This window comes from Diospyros lotus, chromosome 12 (genome assembly GCF_014633365.1).
Source record: "Diospyros lotus cultivar Yz01 chromosome 12, ASM1463336v1, whole genome shotgun sequence".
Taxonomy (NCBI): domain Eukaryota; kingdom Viridiplantae; phylum Streptophyta; class Magnoliopsida; order Ericales; family Ebenaceae; genus Diospyros; species Diospyros lotus.
In genome coordinates this window covers 13,540,136-13,563,425 of record NC_068349.1, presented here as the reverse complement: position 1 = coordinate 13,563,425, position 23,290 = coordinate 13,540,136, and the positions used below count along the sequence as shown (strand labels likewise).

At 38.8% G+C, this 23,290-nt stretch overlaps 1 protein-coding gene across 2 annotated transcripts in view; it reads right to left on the bottom strand.

The window, feature by feature from the left end:
* LOC127786617 (tRNA nucleotidyltransferase cca2) overlaps positions 1–23,290 on the bottom strand; it is a 122,253-nt gene that overhangs the window by 45,889 nt on the left and 53,074 nt on the right. The window contains exons 7-10 of one of the 2 annotated variants that reach the window (XM_052314123.1): positions 10,854–10,963; positions 10,602–10,729; positions 2,259–2,325; positions 1,118–1,201 (exon numbers count right to left, since the gene is read on the bottom strand). In XM_052314123.1, the coding sequence (XP_052170083.1) occupies positions 1,118–1,201; positions 2,259–2,325; positions 10,602–10,729; positions 10,854–10,963 (389 nt within the window). The remainder of the gene's footprint in view (positions 1–1,117; positions 1,202–2,258; positions 2,326–10,601; positions 10,730–10,853; positions 10,964–23,290) is intronic. The other variant, XM_052314124.1, reaches the window with a different exon arrangement.

Here is a 23,290-nt window from a genome sequence, read left to right as displayed (position 1 = left end):
AACCATACAAAAACCCTAGATTGCAACAGACTCTTATAGCTCTGAAACCATGTGAGAAGGGAGACACAAAGAGAGAGACAATGAAATGGAGGGAAAAAGAAGTATTGAATTCTCTATTCACTATTAGGTATATATACAGCTCTATAAACAGATTATCTAACTATATATACAACAGAAACAACACCATGTGCAACACTACTAAGCTGCATCTAACACTCAGAAAGTATTTCACACCAAAAGAAAAGAAAATGCATCAGCCATGGAAGAGAAAACTATTCTACCAAATATTGGTCAACACTCCCCCTCAAGGTGGTGCATAGATATCACACAGCCCAACTTGCAAACCAAGGGATGGAATGACCTCTGGGATCACATGAAAAACATCCAAAATCTGATATGTTATTTTCTCCATGATGAAATGTCAATCAATTTTGATATGTTTTATTTGATCATGTTGAACCGGGTTGTAAGCTATACTAATGGCAGCCTGGTTATTGCAAAATAGACATTTCCCTTCTGAGCAATTCTTCCATCAATTTTTTAAGCCATAGTAATAGTACCATAGCTCTACACTATGCCTCTGCACTTGACTGAGGCTTTTTAACTTCTCCAAGTAACCAAATTCCCACCTATACATGTGTCTTAACCAGAAAAAATTGGCTAGACAAAATTACTTTTAGGCATTGGAAAATAGACAGAACCACAGATAGTGGCATAGCCCTTAATTTGATTAACAAGTAACAAAAGCAATCATCCTTGCAAAATTAAACCTAAAAAAGCAGCATATCTAAAGCATCATAAAATTTCAAACTGGAACTGGTACTAATTAAAATGGGATCGGCACAAATATTAATCCACAAGGCAATTAAAAAAAAAATCGATAGTTACACTGCAAAACTCTTAGTAGCATATACATAGAAGTTGGATATCTGAAAAAGAGTTCCTATATCAACAAAACAGGATAAACAACAGGCACACAAGACATACAGGTTACTAGGTCATGTAGAAACTCAAATGAGAAAGGGCAAAAAATGAGCAGCCTTTCCCGCTTGTGCGCATTTTTTTTCTTGGGGGGATTCTTTTTTTTTTTTTTTTTGGGGGGGGGTGGGGGGTGTACCTTTTTAGATTTGTTGTCTCTATATGTAGTATTTCTAAATGGTAGAAACAATGCAGCATACAAGGCAAGCCTCCTTTGCTCCTCCTAAAGTTCAAAAACCACAAAAATCATTAATAATGACCTTGGAGGAAGGAGAGAAGATGAAAAAAAAAAAAAATCAAAAGCAATAATGGAAGTCTAAGGTGAAAAAAAATCCTTACACCAAAATGAGACTAGTGCTCTAGATGAAGCAATAACTACACACTACCTTAATTTGGTTAGGATAGTGTGTAGTTATGACGATGGTAAGGTGTACAAAATCCAGATGAAGCAAATAACTTAAAGATCTAGTGTCCAACATATTGATGAAAAATCATTGCCCATATCAAATGATGTTTCCTTAATTCACAAACATAGCATATATCATAGACCTCAATAAACTATACTTCAGCTTCAGTAGTTCAATTCTCACAATTAGTTTGCGCAAGCATACAATCTAGCTTGGATGGAACATGAAAGTCACCAAAGTCACTCTTCAAAAACTTGGACCATCTTTGAACCAAAATAAGCAGAGATTTCCTACCAAATTATGAACATCAGGTTTCTTTATATCAAGTCAAATCCCACTCTTCAAAGTTTTATCTTTTTTCCTTGGCCATAAATGTTAGAAATGAAACCCCACATTTATATAACTTTTGTCTTTAATAAACCAAAATAAAGTAGCCTTGAGGAAAGCAAGAAACAAGAGAATATTTCCTCAATTATAAGAAGTAAAAACAAAAAAAAAAAACATCATCATCATCACAAGCCTTAATCCTACTAGATGGGGATGGCTAAATGAATTCTAAAGCCAAAGCCAACATAATAGGTACATCACTTTGCCAAAACATTAACGAACAATTATGTCCTAGCTCTACATGGATACATGTACATCTTGTTTGTAAGGTTCTACAGGCTATTTACAAATAGATATAACAATTTTGTAATATTGCTAATGCATATAAAAATAAAATGTTTATAGTCCTACACAATCATACAATACTTGACATACGACTATCATGGTGCACCTCTGACTCCCAACACAAACACATCCTTTCCCATAAAAAATCATGTAGAACATGTAAACAAAAATAAGGGTCAATACATCTGTTGTGCTACTCACACTGAAGACAGATGATCCAATTAGTTGCATCAGGTTCCATGCAAAATCAATGCAAGCAATACATATCCTGAGAATGATTGATAAAATAGCAAAGTTAGAACTCACAAAAACATCACTCCAATAGAAAATAAGTTGAGAAACAAAGATAAGACAAAGAGAAAGGGTGAAGGGAAGCAAGATGGAGGCTTAAATAACGTTATGCACATGTTTGAAGCTATCTAACAATAATTTTCTTTCTTTTTTTAAAGAAATAGGCAGTTTCACCATAATTGAGTGGAACCATAGTTAGAATTAGCTACCCAAATTGAATGTGCACCATAAGTGAGTGGAACCATAGTGGAAGGGAAGGTGCACAATTATAAACTGTTGGTTTTGATTGACAGTGGGAGTACACATAGCTTCTTGGATGAGAATACAACCAATAAACTAAGATGCAAACTCACTTGCATGCAACCATTGTCAGTGACTGTGGGCAATGGCAGCAAAGTGATCAGCAATCTTCTAGTATTGGTTTCCGGTGGGATATGCATGGGGAAGAATTTGACACTGATCTGAGGCTGCAAAAGTTGGGGGGCTATGACAGTCTTGGGGGTTGACTGGATGAAGACTATCAGCCCAATCAACTTTGATTTCAACAAAATGGAAGTCACTTATGAGAAGGATGAGAGGAAGATGACTCTTGCAGGCAGCCTAGACACAGGCATATGCAAGATGATTACCAGAAAGAGATTATAGAAGATGTTCAAAAGTAAGCTGTCACAAGTGGCACAACTGTTTTCTATACATGCCATGGACAAAATGGAACGAACTCAGGAACAAGGTGGTGAGCGAAGGTTGACTGTCAGCAGCCATATTCAATCCAACTGGGAGGTACACAAACTTGACTTCTTACACATGCTCTTAGTTGAGTTTGAGGACCTATTTGTAGAACCTACTTCCTTACCACCTAAAAGACCATTTGACCATGCCATTTCCCTTAAACCTAACATTGAACCTGTTAACATCCGTTCATACCATTATCCACCCATTCAAAAGACTGAAATTGAAAAATTGGTGAAGGACATGCTATAAAAATCTATGATTCAACCCAACCCTAGTCCTTTTGCTTAACTAGTTTTACTTGTCGAGAAGAAAGATGGTTTATGGCAATTTTGTATTCACTATTGTCAACTAAACTCCATAACTGTCAAAGACAAGTTCCAAATCCCTATTATTGAGGACCTTTTAGATGAACTAAAACATGCTGCAGTTTTCACCAAATGGGACCTAAAATCTGCTCATCATCAAAAAAGGATGAAACCAGAAGGCATACCAAAAGCAGCCTTTAGAACTTACCATGGGCATTATGAATTTACAGTTATGTCTTTTGGGCTAACTAATGCCCCAGCCACCTTTCAAGCACTCATGAACCAGATTTCTGAACCTTACCTATGAGAATTCATCTTAGTTTTCTTTGATGATATTATTGTATGTAGCCATTCTTTTGCTCAACACCTTAACCACTTGAGAACTACATTTGAGGTACTTAGGCTGAATTAATTGTATGTTAAGAAAAAGTGTGCCTTTGCCCAAAGGCAGGTGGAGTATTTTGGACATACCATTTATGGTTCTGAGGTAAGCACAGACCTTAAGAAAGTGGCTTCCATGATTTCTTGGCCAAGGCCTGCTACTATAAAAGCCTTGAGGAGATTTCAGGGATTAACCAAATACCACAGAAGGTTTGTCAGGAATTATGGAATCATCAGCAAGCCTCTAACAGAATTATTGAAGAAAGATAGTTTTAATTGGAATCCTAAGGTTGAGGAAGCTTTTTGTTTAGTTGAAAAAAGCCACGAGCAAAGTCCCAGTCCTAGCTTTACCAGATTTCAACAAGTCATTCATGCTGGAAACTGATGCTAGCAATTTGGGAATAAGGGTTGTATTGATGCATAAGGGTTGGCCACTAGCTTTTATTAGCCAAGCTTTAGCCCCTAAACATTTGGGATTGAGTATCTATGATAAAGAACTGCTGGCGGTTTTGATAGCAGTAGAGAAGTGAAGACATTATTTGGAGGGTAGTCAGTTCATTATTAGGACTAACCACAAGAGCCTCAAGTTTTTATTGCAGCAGAAACTGCATACACAATTAGGCGAATAAAGGAGGCGAAGTCAACTTAGTGCTATTAGGCAAGCAAGACCAACAGCAATCTTGGAGTCAAATAAAGAAGTCCAAGTCGACTCAGCGATGTTCCAAAAAAAATGAACTGGTGATAGTAGGCGCTGGGTGTTCAAATTGTGGAAGGGCTGCCAAAAAGCGTGAATCTTGGCCTACGACAACTTAATTCAAACAGAAACAATGGCGGATGGAATGTGAATGAAGCAGATGGAGGCACAACTTCAACAAGTTAATGCGACGGTGTCGGACATGCAAGGAAAGATCGAAGCTATCATTGAGGTGATCAATCATAGGTTGGATCAAGCCTTTTCTCAAATGCACAAAGAGGTAGCAAGTCAAATCCGTGAGGTGCGCGATCAGGTGCAAAGCCTCATGTTGATGTTCACAGGGCAAAATCAAGTGTGATTATCTTCTAATTTTCCTCTGAAGAAAAGGACAGAACTAGTTCTGATTGGAATTGGACCAGGCCCGAGGTTGGCGGAATCTCTGGAGGTGGAGGTCGAGCCAGCAGTGGTGGGTGAGTTAATTGGGGATCGAGTGACATGCAGGAGGCCGGGAGTGTAGGTCGCTCACTCTCATCCTCAATTTCCTATGGCAAAGTTGGACTTACCAATGTTTAGAGGGCAGAATCCACATTGGTGGATCCGTTGATGCGAAAAACTATTCGCTCTGTATCAAATTCCAAGGCATAAAAGATCATCTTAGCATCGACTTACCTAAACGACGTGGCCAATTCCTGGTTTCAAGATTGGTATGAATCGCAAGGAGGTAGCAGTTGGTCAGATTTCGTTGAGGAATTTTGCACCAAGTTTGGTGATCGGAATTTGACAGATGTTGTAAAAGAGTTTAACAAGTTGAAACAGGTGGGAACGGCTCAGCAATACCAAGAGAAGTTTGAGGAACTTAAGTTTATTATGCATACAATGAATCCGAGGTCAAGTGAGACCTATTTTGTTTCAAGTTTCATTAGCGGCCTAAACAATAAACTCAGGCCAGCGGTCAAGATGCAACAACCAAAATCTGTTCAGGAGGCTGCTGGGGTAAGGAAGCAGGAAAGCTTGGCCAAAATATGAAGGGCAATGTTGTTCTGCTTGTGATAGTGAGAAATCCGTCGTTCGAAGGCATATCCAGGATCTTTGAGCAGTGAAGGTAGGCTGGCCAGTGTTAGAAGCGTGGAGATCAATACATACAGGGGCATTAGTGTAAAAAACAACTATTAATGTTGGAAGGAGGTGAAGAAATGCTCACGCCGGATGACGTTCCACATCAGAAAGAGGTTGTGCCAGAAGAACCGGAGGATGGAGCAATCTCCTTAATGTATTAAGGGGACTGGTGAATAGTAAGACTATAAAGATGAAAGGGATGGCGAGAAATCTAAAATTGATGGTTTTGATTGATGGTGGAAATACACACAGCTTTATATGGGAAGAAACAGCGAAGAAGTTGGGGTGTACGACCACGAGGGCGCAACCATTAACATTAACAGTTGCTAATGGCGAAAAGATGGTTAGTAGGATGGCTTGTATGAATTTTCACTGGAAAATTCAAGGAAAAGCATTATTGACAGATTTACAATTATTGAAACTTGAAGGTCATGATGTGGTGTTGGGGGTTGATTAGATGCAGACCATTAGTCCCATCAGCTTCGATTTCAACAAGTTGGAAGTAATGATTATGAAAGATAGGAGGCAAGTAACTTTGATGGGGAGCGTGGACAGTGGGGTGTGCAAGATAATAACCAGGAAGAGGTTGAGGAAGACTATTAAATCAGGGCTGAACTAGGTGGCGCAACTGTTTTCTCTACAAACCATTAAAGAAGAAGAGGAGATCCAACCATAAGGCGGGCAATTGTAGGTAATAGTCAGCAGTCGGGTTAATCAACGTGGAAGATTGGAAGAACAAAAGTGGTTGGCTTCTCTCTTTCTTGAGGACAAGAAAGCTTAAAAGGGGGGGAGGGGGGGGGGGTGTAATTGTTAGGACCCTATGGGTCCCGAGGCAAATGTGTATTTTTACTTACTATGGTTGTAACAATAGATGGTTCCAACTGTAGTTGGTTTAGGCTATTTAGTGGCAATCGAATGGTTTAAGCTGTTGGTGGCAATTAGATGGATGAAGGGGACTGTTAGTATTGTTGGAAGGATAACAATTGGGCTATTAGGGTTGTAACTACCAAAGATTGGCGGGCAAAGGGGGCTATATAAAGGGCTTCCCTATTCAATGAAAGGCATCAACGAATTTCATAGCAAATCAGTGTTCTAAAACGTGTTAGGCGCCAGGCTGGGGCTTAGGCGGACTAAGGAAAACTATTGATTTTTTTTAACTTTGTGATGTAACTTGATGTTATTTTCAATTAAATCAAAATTGAAAGTGGCATGAAAAAAAATATATATATTACATATATATATTAGATATATATCTAACATATAAATAGAAAAGAAAATATATATATATCTAACATATAAATATAAATAGAAAAATATATATATATCTAATATATTTAACATATAAATAGAAAAGAAAATATATATATATCTAACATATAAATAAAAAAATTAAATAACATAATAAAGTTTATATGTTAAATAAACCCGAACATAATCAGTTCACTAGCTTAAAGCATTGCTAGTTGATTGTTAAATATATATATGTATAAAGTTATTAAATAAACCTTAACAACACCCAACAACGAGAGAGAGAGAGAGATGGAGCTTGACAGCGACGGCGACGTTGATGCAGCAACGACGCGGCAGCTTGACGGCATAGAGGCGGTGAGAAGGTCGCAATGGAGCTGGAGGCAGCAAGGAGGTACCGGCGGCAACCTTGGGCTGAGACGAATATGAGAAGGCGAGACAGTTGAGAGGAGTAAGAGAGGCTTCGGAATCGACAAAGGGTAAGATTTAAACCCAAAAATTAGGCGTCCCAGGCGGCTAGGTGCCGCCTGGGCGCCGTCACCGCCTGATTAATCGGTCTAGCGCCTAGAAGGGCCGACTAGGCATATTCACGGCGGCTAGGGGCTGCCTAGAGCCTCATCGGTGCCTAGGCGGCCGCCTAGGCTGATTTTTAGAACACTGTAGCAAATCCTACATTTCCTTTCCCTTTCTTTCAATCCTCCCATGACCCTCTGTTCACCTCTCTCTCTCTCTCCCCCCTACCCTAATTTCCCCCATCAGAGGAGAATTCTGCTATAAGGGCTCGGGAACCTAACAAAATCCTTGGGCACTAAGCTACACATGTCCACCGCTTACCACCCAAAAATAGATGGTCAAACTGAAAGGGTTAATCAATGACTAGAGACTTATCTTCGTTGTCTTTGTTTTCTCTAGCCTAAGGGTTTGCATAAATGGCTCTCCTTGGCTCAATGGTGGTATAGTTCCTGCCATCACAGCTCTATTAAAATGTCACCTTTTGAGGCTTTGTAGGGGTACAAACCTCCCCTATTACCTTCCATTATAGAATCCACTTCAATAGCAACTGTTGAGACCAATCTACAACAGTGGCAGGATGTTCTCCAATTGTTAAGAAAAGAGCTAGCAATTGCTCAAAACAAGATGAAGCAGTTTGTTGATAGGAGAAGAAGTGAAAGGGAGTTTGCTGTGGGAGATGAGGTTTATTTGAAGTTGAAACGCTCCATTAAAGGGCTCTTTCTCACGAGCAGGTCTCTAAATTAAATCCAAAATTCCGTGGCCCTTATCCTATTGTTGCAAGATTTGGAACAGTTGCTTACAAGCTCAAGCTGCCTACTGATTCTCGTATTCATCCAATGTTTCATGTCTCATTACTTAAGAAATCGATGGGAACACATCCAGTTAGTCCCTCTCTACCCTCCTTTGTTTAGGATACTTCTCCTAAAATAGAATTAGCTATCATTTTGGACAAAAGGGTCATCTATAAACATCGGACTCCTTTGATGCAAGTTTTGGAGAAATGGTCTTATCTTTATCCAGAAAATAACACTTGGGAGTACTTACCGGACCCACTCATCTGATTTCCTCACGTTGCACGTCTTCTCTCTATTTCTTGACGACAAGAAATTTTAAGGGGGGGCAATTTGTCATGTACCTACTGTTTATTCTATTTGTACCTTTTAGTAGCAGTTATACATGGTTGTACTTAGAGCTAGCTAGCAGTTGTACTTAGTGTTGAAAAGGAGAATAAAAATAATCCAATCTTATTCCTCTTCAATTGTAGAGCACAACATATATACATGCCTATCAATCTAAATAGGAAGCTTCCTAATGAGAGAAAGTTTCCTAAACTAACTTAGGAAATATGTACAATAAAGAAAAGATCCTACAAAGGTAAAATACACTGAAATACAAGGAAACAAATCAAAACAATAAGCAACAAGCAATCAGCAAGACACAATACGCATGATAATAGGAAAGAATCCACCATAGGAAAGGAATAATCCATAAGCAACAAGCAATCATCCATTCCCATCTTGCTCAATATCTTGGAGAAAATTGGACCTAGTAAGCCTTTTAGTTAGAACATTAGCCAGCTACCCTCCGGTAAAAACAAAGGGGGTGCAGATCAATCCACTCTCAAGCTTCTCCTTGATGAAATGCCTATCACCTCAACATTCTTGGTTCTATCATGTTGGACCAGGTTATGGGCTATACTTATGGCCAACTTCTTGTCACAATAAAGTCTCATAGGTGCTACCCACTAAATTTTCAAATCTGTTAGGATAATTTTCAGCCAAAGAAGTTCAAAAATACCTAAGGGCATAGATCTGAACTCAGCTTCAGCACTCGATCTTGCCACCATTCTTTGTTTTTTGCTCCTCCAAGTAATAAGGTTTCCACCCAAAAAGGTACAATAGCCTGACATGGATCTCCCATCCATAAGTGACCTAGCATAATCAGCATGCATGAATGCTTCTAAAGAGTTGCTGGCCCTTTTAATTACTTGGAGACCCCTTAAGATAGTGGAGAGTTTTGTGCACAGCCTTGAGATGGCTTTCTCTAGGATTATACATAAATTAGCTAGCCACACTTACGACATAGGCTATGTCTGCCAAGTGTGAGACAAATAAATAAGTCGCCCTACTAGCCCCTTATCCACTGCCCCTACTTTAGAATCAGTCACAATTCTGTGGTTTGGTTCAATGGATGTCTCAACTGCCCTACTGCCAAGCATGCTTGTTTTAGTTAAAAGGTCAAACACATTTATACTAGGAAATTAATACTTCTTCCTTAGATTGAGCCACTTCAATGCCCAAAAAGTATTTCAACTTCCCTAACTCCATGGTCTCAAACTCTCTTGCCAAACATCCCCTTAAATACTCCATTCCTTCTTTGTCATCCCTGGGAACTATAATATTATCAGCATACACCAAAAGTGTTGTTATCCTCCTTCAAACTGAATGATGAATGAACAAGATATGGTCGCCTTGACTTTGCTTGTAGTCTAATCCAAGCATAACTTTAGCAAACCTCCCAAACCAGCCTCTAGGGGATTGTTTCAGCCCATAAAGAACCTTTTTTAGCCTGCATACAATATTCTCCTCTCTTGTTTGCAACCCAAATCAAAGTGAATACAAATTGATTTGTGTTAATGAGAATGAATTTAATTGGATCACTTCACAAACATTAGAATTGGATAAGAGGGACCACCATTAGAACAAGAACCATAACGAGGGTTTTCTGTTGTACAGTTATATTCACACCCTAAAAAGCCAATCATTTCTGATGGATTTGCATCTTGCATCAACCAACAGGTACAAGGATAATATTCATTCTGATATCTTAATGTATGAACTAAGTAAGATAAGAAGCCAGTTGTGGATCTTGTTATTGACTAGATGTGTAGACCTTTAAGTTGTCCCAGACCCTCATATTGTGTCCAAAAGCAGCACTCTACACATTTTTCAATGCACCCTTTCTAACTTGTCACCTAGTTTCAAGCTTCTCTCCTTAATTGCAACTATATATCCTGTGAACTAAACTATCCACAATGCCACCCAGATGAACCACAATGAAGAGGAAACTACTTCAACTGCAGCAATATAAACATTATAAAAGCAGCTCAAGCACAAATAAAAATTTCACTTTATGATGCACAAATAAATAACTTGGAGGTCAAAAAATCCAATATTTTGCCAATTATAATCAAGATAGACAGTTTTTAATTTGAAAATTAGCTTGTACTTGTCCTAAGTATATCATTTTAAGTTGTAAACTAACCTTTCACATTCCCGAGAGAGAGGAGGATCAACCTCAGGAGGAAGACTAAAGACAACCCAAAACAAAAGCAAATCTGTAATGCATGATATGGCCTTAAGTGGTTGATTCCCAGAGACCATGAGATCAATCTGTCAAAGAATGCAAAGAATCAGAATAATGGTAGTACAAGCTAATTATGTTGAGAAGAAACAGAAAAGTCTCTAAAACATATGGTGATCGGCTGCTGAAACCACAAGTAATAGATTAATATACCTCATGACCAATACGCTCTCTGCTAATTTTTCCTGCAATTGCTGCTTTGACATCATCAGCCGAAGCAGCCCTCTTTAGCTCATCATCCAGTATAAATCCAAACCTTGCACCTAAAATGATCAGGAATAAAAATGTCAAGCTCACAGATACATCAAAGAAGCAGCAACTGCTGCAGGGATGAACAAAATTAACGAGAAAGCAAAGTTGTCAGATTTGACCACAAGTGAAGATGCATCCCCTAGAATGCTAAGGTTATTCAGATAGGTTTAGACCACAGTATTTGCTCAACACTATTATAGGAATCACTTTAACAATCATAAGACTAGCATACTTGTTCATAAGCCTTAGGGTGGAACCCTCAAAACATAAGCATACAGGAATCCAGCCCCCACAATCCCCATATATGCCAGGAAGAAAATACAACTACAACATAGAAGTGTAAGAGAACGCACCCCTTGTAATTTGCCTCCTTAATTAAGAAATCTTGCTCTAATACAACATGTAAGGAGGTGACCAATGATTTCCAATATTTAATTTATTAAAATTCTACAGCGTTGAAAAATTTCTACTTAATTTAAACTCTAATACCATTTCCACTTCATGATCCTGCATTCATGTCTCTTATCTTCAACTACACATCATCATCCATGAATGATGGCAACAGTCCAACGGAAAACATAATTGGACATTAGCGTCTACTCAGGACAAGTGCAGGCTAGTGACTGTTCGAAGGATGCAGCTTAGTAGTGTTGTACATAGTGCTCTTTCTCTCAATTGCGCAGAGTGAGTTTGCTTTGTAGAGTTGTATATATACCTAACAGTGCACAGGGAATTCAAAACTTCTTTTCCCTAAAAATCATTCTCACTCTTTCTCTTTCACATGGAATCAGAGCACTGAGAGAGTCTCACAACCTAGGGTTGTATGATCTGTTCTTCGCAACCTACAGTTTCTGCAATGTGATTTGTTCTATTGTGAAGCTTGTGCAGTTTGGAGTTGCCATCTGGAGTTGCAATGTGGTGATCTGAAGTTGCGATTTATTCAGTTTTTGACCTGTTATGGCTTTGATCTGAGATACAGTGATAGGCAATCTGCTAATTCTTCTTCAATCTGAGTTTTCACATCTGGACAATACTGTCTCCAGTTAGGTTCTGTCCCAGGTGATTTCAATTAGCTTTTTTCCAGTTGATTTCTTTATCTCAAATTTGCGTTATGGCCTCATCTAATTCTGGAATGGTGAGTTCTGTCAAGAAAGATGTGAAAGGTGCTTTTCAATCTTATTTCCCTTTGAAGGGATGGATGAATTTATACACAAGACTTCTTGAAAAAACTAGGAGTTTCAAAAACACAATAGGAAAGTTTCCAAATTTGAATTTGGAAACTTATACAATTTAGGATACAACAAAACAAAGAAAGTTACCGCAACCTATCTTCTAGAAGATACACACTATGGTTAGAAAGAAAAGCTAATCAAAATGATCTGATCTTGCCCGAGAATGTGGACAAGATCAGCCTCTCATCGTTAACACTCCCCCTCAAGATTGTGAGTGGATGTCATACATTCCAATCTTACTGATCAACCTGTGACATACAGCTACAGGTAATCCTTTAGTTAGCATATCTGTCAATTGGTCACTTGAGGATATATATAGGGTACAAATTAGGCCACTACCCAACTTTTCGTCAATGAAATGCCTATCCACTTCAACATGCTTTGTTCTGTCATGTTCGAATGGATTGTGAGCAATACTTACTGCTAATTTATTATCACAATTGAGCTTCATAGGAGCCATCCACTTGATTCTAAGATCATCCAGCAATATTTTCCGCCATAGTAACTTACAGATCCGTAGAGCCGTGGACCTGAATACAGCTTCTACACTTGACCGAGTCCCTACACTTGGTTTTTTGCTTCTCCATGTCAAAAGATTACCCCCTAGAAAAGTGCAGTAGCCAGATGTGGACCTCCTATCCACAATGGATCCTACATAATCAACATCGGTATAAGCCTCAAGTGACACAGTTTTTCCCTTCTTAAATAGGATTCCTCTCCCGAGTGTTCCCTTCAAGTAGTGCAATATCCTATACACACTGCCCTCAGGTTAATCTCTTTTGAGTTGTGCATGAATTGGTTGACCACCTACTGCATAGGCATTGTCTGGCCGAGTATCAGCTAAATAAATCAGTCTCCCAACCAACCTTTGATAGGATCCCTTATCAACCACGCTATCTTCCAGAACTTCCCCCTACTTGTGGTTAGGTTCAATTGGAGTGTTTATTGCCTTATAACCTAGCATTCCAGTTTCAGTTAGGAAGTCTGCTATGTATTTTGGCTGAGAGATAAAGATGCCCTCCTTTGAATGTGCCACTTCTATGCCCAAAAAATACTTCAATCTCCCCAATTCTTTAATTTCAAACTCACTGATTAAACACTCCCTTAGCTTATTCATGCCTTCTTCATCATTTCCAGTTACTACAATGTCATTCACATACACTATTAGCATTGTCACTCCCCCTGTTGTCGAGTGGTGGATGAATAGGGTATGATCCCCTTACCTTTGCCTATATCCCATAGTAAGGATCACCCTTGCAAATCGGCCAAACCAAGCCCATGAGGATTGTTTCAGTCCATATAGGGCCTTTTCTAGTTTACACACTACTTTCTTCTTGGTTGTTGAGCCATAACCTAGTGGTAAATCCATATACATCTCCTTTTCTAGCTCCCCATGTAAAAATGCATTTTTTACATCATATTGCTGCAGTGGCCAGCCTAGATTAGAAACCAAGAATTACAGAACCCTAACTGTATTCAACTTTGTAACCAGGGCAAAGGTATCTAGGTAATCTACCCCATACACTTGTGTGTAACTCTTACCTACCAGCCTTGCCTTGTACCTGTCCAAGGATCCATTTGACTTATATTTCATTGTATAGAGCCACTTATATCCCACTGGGTGTTTCCCTTTAGGCAACTGAACAAACTCCCATGTTTGATTCTTTTCAAGGCTACCATCTCGGCCTCCATGGCATTCTTCTAATTTTCATTCCCTATTGCTTCAAAAAAAGTTTTGGGAATAGGAATTGTATAAAGGCTAGTGAGAAAGGCTTTATGTTGAGATGACAACTTGGAATAAGATAAGAACAAGTGAAAGGGATGTTTGGTGCAGGTTGTAGTACCTTTCTTAAGTGCAATAGGCCAATCAAGATCACATTAAGAGGTTTCTGTTTCAGGTATGGACTCAATAGGTGCAATAGGCTCAATATCAGGTATTAAAGGTTCAGCAAGTGACTTACAAGTGAGTTGTCATGACGGCTGTCAGAATTGTCAGTGTTGGCAATAATAGGATTAGGACTTGAATTGGATGTCAAGCCTTGCACAGGGAAAGAAACCAACCCTTTTCTCCTTGAGTATACCTATAGTGGATGAGGAGTATCTGGCAAAGGCTTCACTAGTGTCATACCTAGTGAGTCCTTTGGAATAATTGATGGGAGAGAGAAGGATGATAGGTCAAGATCATGAAGAGCAAGAAATTGATCCTTATCTATCAAAATTGGACTATCTCCCTGAGGATAAGGATAGACAAAATAAGGGGCATTCTCTACAAAGGTTACATCGACTGACACAAAAAATTTCTTGGAAGGAGGGTGATAGCACTGATAACCTTTTTGAGTAGAGTATCCAATGAAAATATATTTTAGAGCACGAGGGTCTAGTTTACTTCTATTAGGAGTGAGGACATGAACAAAGGATACACACCCAAACACCTTAGGTTTCCAACAACTAGCAACATGAATATCAAGAAAGTGCTCAGTTAAAAGTTGAATTGGATTGTGAGATTCAAGGGTTTGTGAAGACAATCTATTGATAAGGAAAGTGATGTTAGAGCTACTTCTCCCCAATAATGTTTAGGAACATTATGATGGAATAGAAGCGCTCTGGTAACAGCTAAGAGTTGGTTATTCTTCCTCTCGGCCACTCCATTCTATTGAGGAGTATAAGGGCAGGAGGATTCATGAATGATGCCTTTCTGTTGAAAGAAAACAGATAGGGATTGGTTAAAGAAAACCTTAGCATTATCAAATCTAAGCCTTTTAATTTTCACCCCAAACTCATTCTTAATCATGTTCTAGAATGTAGGAAAAATGTTACCCGCCTCAAATTTATTTTTTAATAGATACAACCATACTACCCTAATGCAATCATCCACAAAAATAATGAACCAACGTGCCCCATAAATATTAGAGACTATTGAAGGGCCCCAAACATCACTATAAATTAGAGAGAAAGGATGATTAGTTCTTTTATTAGATGGAGGAAATGATACTCTCTTGTGCTTTGCAAACTCACATTCAGCACAATCGAAGTTTTTAACATCTAGGCCCTTTAATAAAACTAGAAATATCATCCTAAGAGTTAAAAAAGAAGGATGACCAAGACGATAATGGTGCAACCATAATTGATCTTTGTTGGATTAAGCCAAGAATGACACAAGGGGAACTTTCTCCTTTTTCTCCTACTCACTTGGTTCCTTAAGATAGTAAAGTCCAGTCCTATCTCTAGCAAGCACTATCATCTTCTTCGTGTCTTGTTCCTGAACCTCACAGAAAGTTGAATGGAAAATAACATTGCAATTAGTATCCAGGATGAGTTTTTGGATAGAGATGAGGTTAGTGAATAATTTAGGAATATGAAGGACATTTTTTAGGGTGAGATGTTCATTGAGGAGGACATCCCCTTGGCCAATAACAGTGGTTAAGGAACCATCTGCCATTGTAATTTTTCTAGAGCTTAAACAAGGGCTACAGTTGATGAAAAGATTGAGGAATGGGTCATGTGATCTGTAACTCCAGAGTCTAGGATCCAAGAATTAGGATGAACTATTTCTGAAGCAAGTAAAGTAAGAGTAGGGAAAGGCTAATGGTTGGGTATTCCATGAGTCTATTTATTATTGCAATCCTTCCTCTTATGCTCTTTCGTTTCATATTATGCTTGCTGGCTCTTGTGGCTTATTCTTGTTTTACATTATTCCAGGTAAAGGCAAGGCTAAGGTGGAGGGTAATTCTAGTGGGGCATGATCCTTTTGAGTTAGATGTGTACAGAGCTCTCCTGAACGAAAGGTGTTGGGAAAACCTAATGAGATGTAAAGAATGATGTTATTTTGTCTTGAATGGAGAAATGGTTATAGTCTTTAATATTTTGGGGAATGGAGTGAATGTTTTTAATTGAGCTTCATCCTGTATCCATTCTTTTATGGCATCTCCTCTTGAACTTCTTAGTCTTAGGGATTCCAAGAGTGGGGTCACCACAAGTTGAGTGCAAGAGTGCAGGTACCTTTCCTAGCCTTCTTGTCGAGAGACTCTAGAAAACATCTAAACTTTTCAATTTCAGCCATGTTTAGCTCCAGGGCATCTCCCTATTCTAAACCCTTCTACTCAGGTTGTATGTGGCCAGTGCCACACACACCCGTCCTTGTCCTTGGGCCTTGAGTTGTCCTCCTTTGGATGGCTTTCCATGGAGTTTTCAACATTTTTCTATCGTGTGCCGGGGCTTTTTGCAAAACGTACACCATAAGGAGTCCTTGTCCACAACGACTTTCTCCTCCCTAGGCCCTTTACTCTGATTAGGAGCCTTTAGAGATACTAAGGCAAAGCTTCCTACTAGGGAACTGTCCAACGTTACTCCCCTTCTTCTTCTACACGAACTATAGAAATTACTTCATTTAGAGAAGATATATCTTCCTTACCGAGGATTTGTACTCTTACTGCATCAAACTCCATATTAAGGCCAGCTAGGAAATCATATGTCCTCTCCTTCTCTACAAACCTTTTTTGTAATGCAATATCCTCACTGAACTTCATCTTAAGGCATTGGTAATGGTCCAACTCCTGCCATAGAGTCTGCAATAGGTTTGCATATTTTATAATGGACCGTGTGCCTTACTTGGTGGCTGCAACTTTGGTCCTTCTCTCATATATTTGAGCAGCATTGCGAACCTTGGAGTTGGTAAGCTTTACTGCCTCCCAAATATCCTTGGTTGTTGTTAGGAACATCACAGTGTCACTAATCTCAAGGATCATGGAGTTCCATAGCCAAGACATTACAAAGGAATCCTCCTCATCCCATGCTGCAAACGTGGGATCACCCTCCTTAGGACATGTTTCCAAAAGGTGGCTTAGCTTCCCTTTTCCCTTTAGAAACATGTGGATCAGTTGGGACCACTTCAAGTAGTTCTTATCATTCAATCGATAAGGCACTTCAAGATTCTGCAATTCTCCCCTCGAACCTACACTATTCGATCCAACAAACGAAATCTCTGTTGTACTGCTGGAATCAACCAAATCTGAGATAGGATTATGAGTATTGGGCATACTATCCTATAAGGAAGATTGATGAAAGCCACGACAATAGTCACAAAGAACGGTGATTGGAGCCTTATGGCTCTGATACCATGTCAAGAAAGGCATGAAAGGTGCTTTTCAATCTTATTTCCCTTTGAAGGGATGGATGAATTTATATACAAGACTTCTTGACAAACTAGTAAGGCTACGTTCTTTTTGCTGTTTTCAACCTGTTTTGAGTTTTCAGTTTTTCAAAACACCGAAAACGCGTTCTCTTTATTATTTTTAAAAACGCATTTTTGAAAACAAAAAAAAAAAAAAATTGTAAAGAAAATCCAAAACAATGTTTTGGATGTTTTCAGACAACACACACTGAAAACACCCAAAACAACCAAAATGCATAAACACATCGCGCGTGCACCCCCCCTCCCCCCAAATCTAGCAGACCCCATATCTCTTCTCTCCCTCCTCTCTTTTCTCCAAAACACCCAAATCTCGCAAACACGAAAACACAGCACCGTCGTTGGCAACATCCACCACTGCCACCGCGACCACCACCGTCGACCGCGCCCGCCACTGGCCGTTGCAAGCCGCCGTCAACCGCCCACCATCACTCCCCTTGCATCACGTCCCATATCACTGCCTCCTCTCTGTTCGACTGTAGATCGACCATCGCGCCCGCCATCGCCCACCGCCATCAACCAACAACCCCATCCACCTCCCATCGCCGTCGACGGACAACCCTAGACACCGCAGCCTCCCCTTCACCGATCGTTACTTCCTCCTATTGTGGCTCCTCATCTTCTATGTTTTGAATGCTTTTGTGATTTGATTTTCTTTTGTGATTTGATTTTTTTTTTGTTTTTGTTTTATTTAAATATTGAATATTAATATGATTTTTTTGTATTAATTTTTCTTTTTAATGATTTATAATTTATTAATAACTGCTTATAATTTATTTTGAATTAAATTTATTGAATAAAATATTATAAAATAATGTTTTCAAAATTTCAAAACAAACGCATTTTCTAATTTTTTGTTTTACAAAACAGTTTTTCAAAATGATAAAAAGAATGCATTTTCAAAAATCTCAAAACAGACACTCAAAACACAAAACTAAAAAAGAATTCAAAACTCAAAACTAAAATCTAAAACAGGAAGAGACCACCACCTAAGTTTCTAAAAAATAGAATAGGAAAGTTTCCAAATTTGAATTTGGAAACTTATACAATTTAGGATACAACAAAACATAGAAAGTTACAACCACCTATCTTCTAGCAGATACACACTATGTTTAGAAAGAAAAAATAATCAAAATGATTTGATCTTGCCTGGGAATGTGGACAAGATCAGCCTCTCATCGTTGACAAATTCATCTTCTCCTCTGACTATACTAGCATTTCTTGGTATTCTTGCCATTACAATTGACAAATTGAATGGCAAGAATTATCTTTCATGGCCTGCCTCTGTCTAAATATTGTTTTGAGGGCATGGTGTAAGTGATCATATGCCCAAATAGCTATCTAATATAGTTGAATCTAACAGGAATTTATGGGATAAAGCGAATGAGCAAATGCACAGCTAGTTACATTGTTGTGGCAATCAATAGATGTTGATTTAGTCCCATTATTTCATGTTTATAAGACTACTTTGATATTTGGTCTCATACTTAGCAGTTGTACACTAATGAAGGATTTTAATGCCATGCTCCCTATTATAGCTGGTCTTCCTGAGCAAAAGAAACAGAGGAATAAACTATTTATGGTGCTTATCTAGTTTTGAGATTGATATAGAGGGAATTCGTAGTTAGACATTGAGTAGTCCAACTATATCTATCATGGAAGAGGTATTCAGTATTCACCCAAATTCTTCGTAGCACATAGACCTTTTCTTAGGCTTCAGTTGGACAATGGTTTGTTCTTACTTCGCAAACTCATGGTTCTTCATCTGCATCTAGTTCTAGTGGTTGTTGCGGCTAAGGGGTTGGACATGGTTACGGTGGTAAACAACCTTTATGTAATTATTGTCATTCTAACGCCCCTAAATTTCTCTCAATTTCTCCTTTAGACAAGCTCAGAAAATTATAACACCCCCTTCACCAGAGACCTCGCATTCGAGAAATCCGAGAGGGGTCCGTAAAAAAGGAGGGCACATACGCAAAACCTTATTAGAAACGTCATGTATATTCCTTGCTATTAACAACGGAAGCCATACTCAAACATCATTACTCATAGACATAAACATATTAGGGTCAACATACCCACCATATCCCCTTAGGGGTACAACCTAAAACACAAACAAAACGTAACTTAGTATTACACAACTCAAAACACCACCCAAAGACCTTCTAATTGAGATAACTCTGTACACACTTCTACCCCACGGTTACAACTTCACTTTACTTGCCCACCTCTTTAGCCTTACCCTTACCTGGAATGATTCGAACAAATATGAGTCACAAGACCCAGCAAGTATAACTGAAAGAAAGTAAGCAAAAGAATCATAGGTATCGAGAGGCAAACAAAATCATGAATTGACATTTAAGGCACTCTCATAACACCTCTTTACATCACTCTACATGATAACAAGATGAAACATGCATTCATGCTCGTATGCAATCTTTTAAAACCATAATTATGGGACCGAAGTCCAAAACCATGGGACCGAAGTCCATATCATAACTATGGGATCGAAGTCCGTCTCTGAGCCGAAGCTTTCTCTGCAGATATATCTTGCAGATCTCGTCTTCTGCATGCATCATGAAACCTTTAAGCATGTCAAAACTCTTTCCATGCACATGCGTTATGCATCATCAAAACTATGCATATTATACTAACTTATCATATATAACTGACATACAATTACCCGAGACAACATACCCAGGAGAGCAAAACTCATGCAAGACAACATCAAACACTTGCATGTCCTCAATAAAGCATCATTCCCAATAAAGATAGGGTGATACAACACCCTATTTGAGGCTCAGTACGTATAAATGAGAACCATGAAAAGTTATCAAAGTAACCTCATAGGCCACATGCAAGCCGATCCCTCCATAATCGAGGGTTACTTACTCCAAACTCAAGAAATCAAGGCATCGTAGAAGTAAGGGCGATAAGAGTGTTAAATAGCTTGCAAGATAGAGGGAACGTGAAATAATTTACTAGAAAAGGGAAATAACTTGCAAAATGAGAAAAGAACTTGCCTTAGATATTTTCCCTTAACCCTCGCGACGTACTAGGGTCGTTGATGTCATAACTCAAGCCTTTTCTTGACAAAATTAAGCCCACCCATGCCACCAAAATTTCCCCTAATTTCTTTCCAAAATTCTCCCATTTCACTCAAACATTCACTACATATTTATAGGCTAAGAGGAAGGAGTGTTGTAAGAACATCAGGGCAACAAGGGCAACCCATTCTGGAGCCATAAAGGCAGTTTGGACACGTGGCAAGGCATAAGGCAACAGGTGGTAGCGGTTGGCAACCGCATGACGCACAGTAGGGCACCGCAGGTCCCTGCATGGCTCCGCAGGGCCGCGCGCACGCATGGGCACCCTTCGGCACCCTGAAATAGCATCGTTTTGGCGCCTAGTTGGGTTTTAAAAACCAAGCCTTTTTCCTTGCACAGCCACAAGTTCAAACCCGCGACCTACCATAACCCCTTAAGTGTGCACACCAACTCACCTACAAGCTCCCTCGATTAATATTTTACATATTTTATATTTAACATGATTCCGCCACTAGTTTCCAAAATTACACTTAAACCCCAATATTTCTGAATAATTGTTAAAACTCCCTCGACCAAAAATACATTAATTTTAATTTCTTCTACTTAATTCCCTACACACAAATTTACATTAATTCATAAATAAACAGTCATTGCAGCCATTGCCCTGGACAATTTGTTATGATATTTCCATTTGCACTAACAATGCAATTACTGAGTACGAAAGAGCAGTCAGTGATGCCTGATACTTCTACTCGCACTAAGAGAACCAACACCTACTTGTACTATCTTTGCTAAGGAGTTTGATCCAGACACTGATTAGGACCCGACCCAAGCCAAGGCCGAGCCAATCACACCGGAACAGTAGCACCAGAATAGTATTTTAATACTTCATATGTTTTAGAATTCTACTTGATTTAGGATTCTACTTCATGTTTCTACTTGATTTAGGATTTTATTTCATGTTTGATTAGGATTTATTTCTATTAGGATTCTAGTTGGATTTTTTTACAAATATTAGATAGATTTGGATTAGCCAAACACTATAAATACGCCTAGGATCTAGAGTTTATAATCAAATTTTCTCAATATAATTGCAATAACCTATTTGGATTTTCTTAGCAAAACAGTCTTGTTTTTGTATTTTCTTGAAAGCCAAGCTTCAACCATTGAAGTTTGTTCTTTCAAGAGTTTATTTAGTGTGTGTTTTTCACACGCGCGCTACACGCTGCGTCAAAGTTGATAGAATATTGTTAATTGCAGTCGACTGGGCAAACGTACTCTTTTATAGTCTCTATCGCCCAAGCTTCTTCTCCCTCCACTTTGTCATCCACTAGTAATTCTTGTATATGTCTTTCACATGCCTTAATCCTTGGATTCATGAGTTTGCCACTTCAGAACATATTCCTAGTAACAACTCTTTTCTCACATTGATTCATTTGTTTCCCTTCCTTCTATTACTATGGCTGATGGTTCTAAAATCATTTCCACAGGTATAAGTAAGGTTAATCCACTTCCATCTATTTCTCTTAATCATGTATTACATATTCCTAGTTGTTTAAATAATCTTGTCTCTATTAGTTGCCTCACTCGGTCCCTTCATTTGTTATTTCTGATTCTGTTCTTGTGTAGGACCAGTACTCGACAAATGATTGACATCAGGCGTGACTTTGAGGGATTTTACCATCTTGCCTTTGTTAGTGTTAATGCCCTAATGCTAGATTTAGATGGCATCTGACATTTATATTTATGGGACTAATGATGTAATACTTGCAATATATAATAAAATATGTTTTCATATTTAAGGTCATATCTTCATTCATAGCTCTCCAATCATTAATATGAATGAGTCCTTAGATTTCCTGTTGAAGGTTTTCATATTTAAGGTCATATCTTCATTCATAGCTCTCCAATCATTAATATGAATGAGTCCTTAGATTTCTTGTTGAAGGTCTTATTCTTAAGTATTGAGAATATGTGACAATTGACCTTTTGTAATAAGGATGTCTTAATGGTTATTCGCAGTCCTTAGACTTCTCAGATGAGGACTATGATTAGTCAAGTACGGACTGACACATGAGATACTACTTTTGATTAATATGAGATACTAATGATAAAGAATGGCAAGTCACATGCCATAATCCATGAGATAGATATAGTATACATATGGGTAGGTGTTAGTGGAACGCTTACTGAATGTGACGCATGTGATAGATCACATGGTTCGAAGGATCTATGATCTATCACAGGCTTCGATCGTGTTACTAGTCCTTAGACCAGAAGCAACGCAGTTGTCTTGTATGTTGGCGTCAGGAATTTGCCATTGCTAAATACTATTCGGTTACCAGGTGGGAGATGCACTGTGTGATTCCTGTGCAGTGGCGTATGGAGATAGGTGATTGCTAATGGGATTCGTCAACCTCCGGCATGAGGTGAACATCCTATGCGATCAGTGGTGGTTATGGTTGTATAAATCCCTAGCCAGGGTACACATGATTGAAAAGGTGTTTCTAATGTCAGAAGGTGTTTCGATGTGTCATCTCAATCACACCACACTAGAGCTTGGCATAGCTATCGAGTTAGTGAGTTTGATCGATCAATGACTCTCACTCGATCGGGTTGTTAATCGATGGAAGGATTATAGTACACGGGAATCGGAAGCCCAAATAGGTTCTTAAGAAGTATGACTTCATTACTGGTAGGATCGCCCTGACATAATGCTAGTTGTCACTCAGGGTCTTTCGAGTTACATCGGGGAAATGGAGAGATCCTCATTGTAGACCAAAGTGTTTGGTTGGCGTCAAAGGGTTTGACGTGTCTCGATTGCTACTTAGTAGTGAACCTAAAAGGTCACACGTATATCCAAGTGTAGTG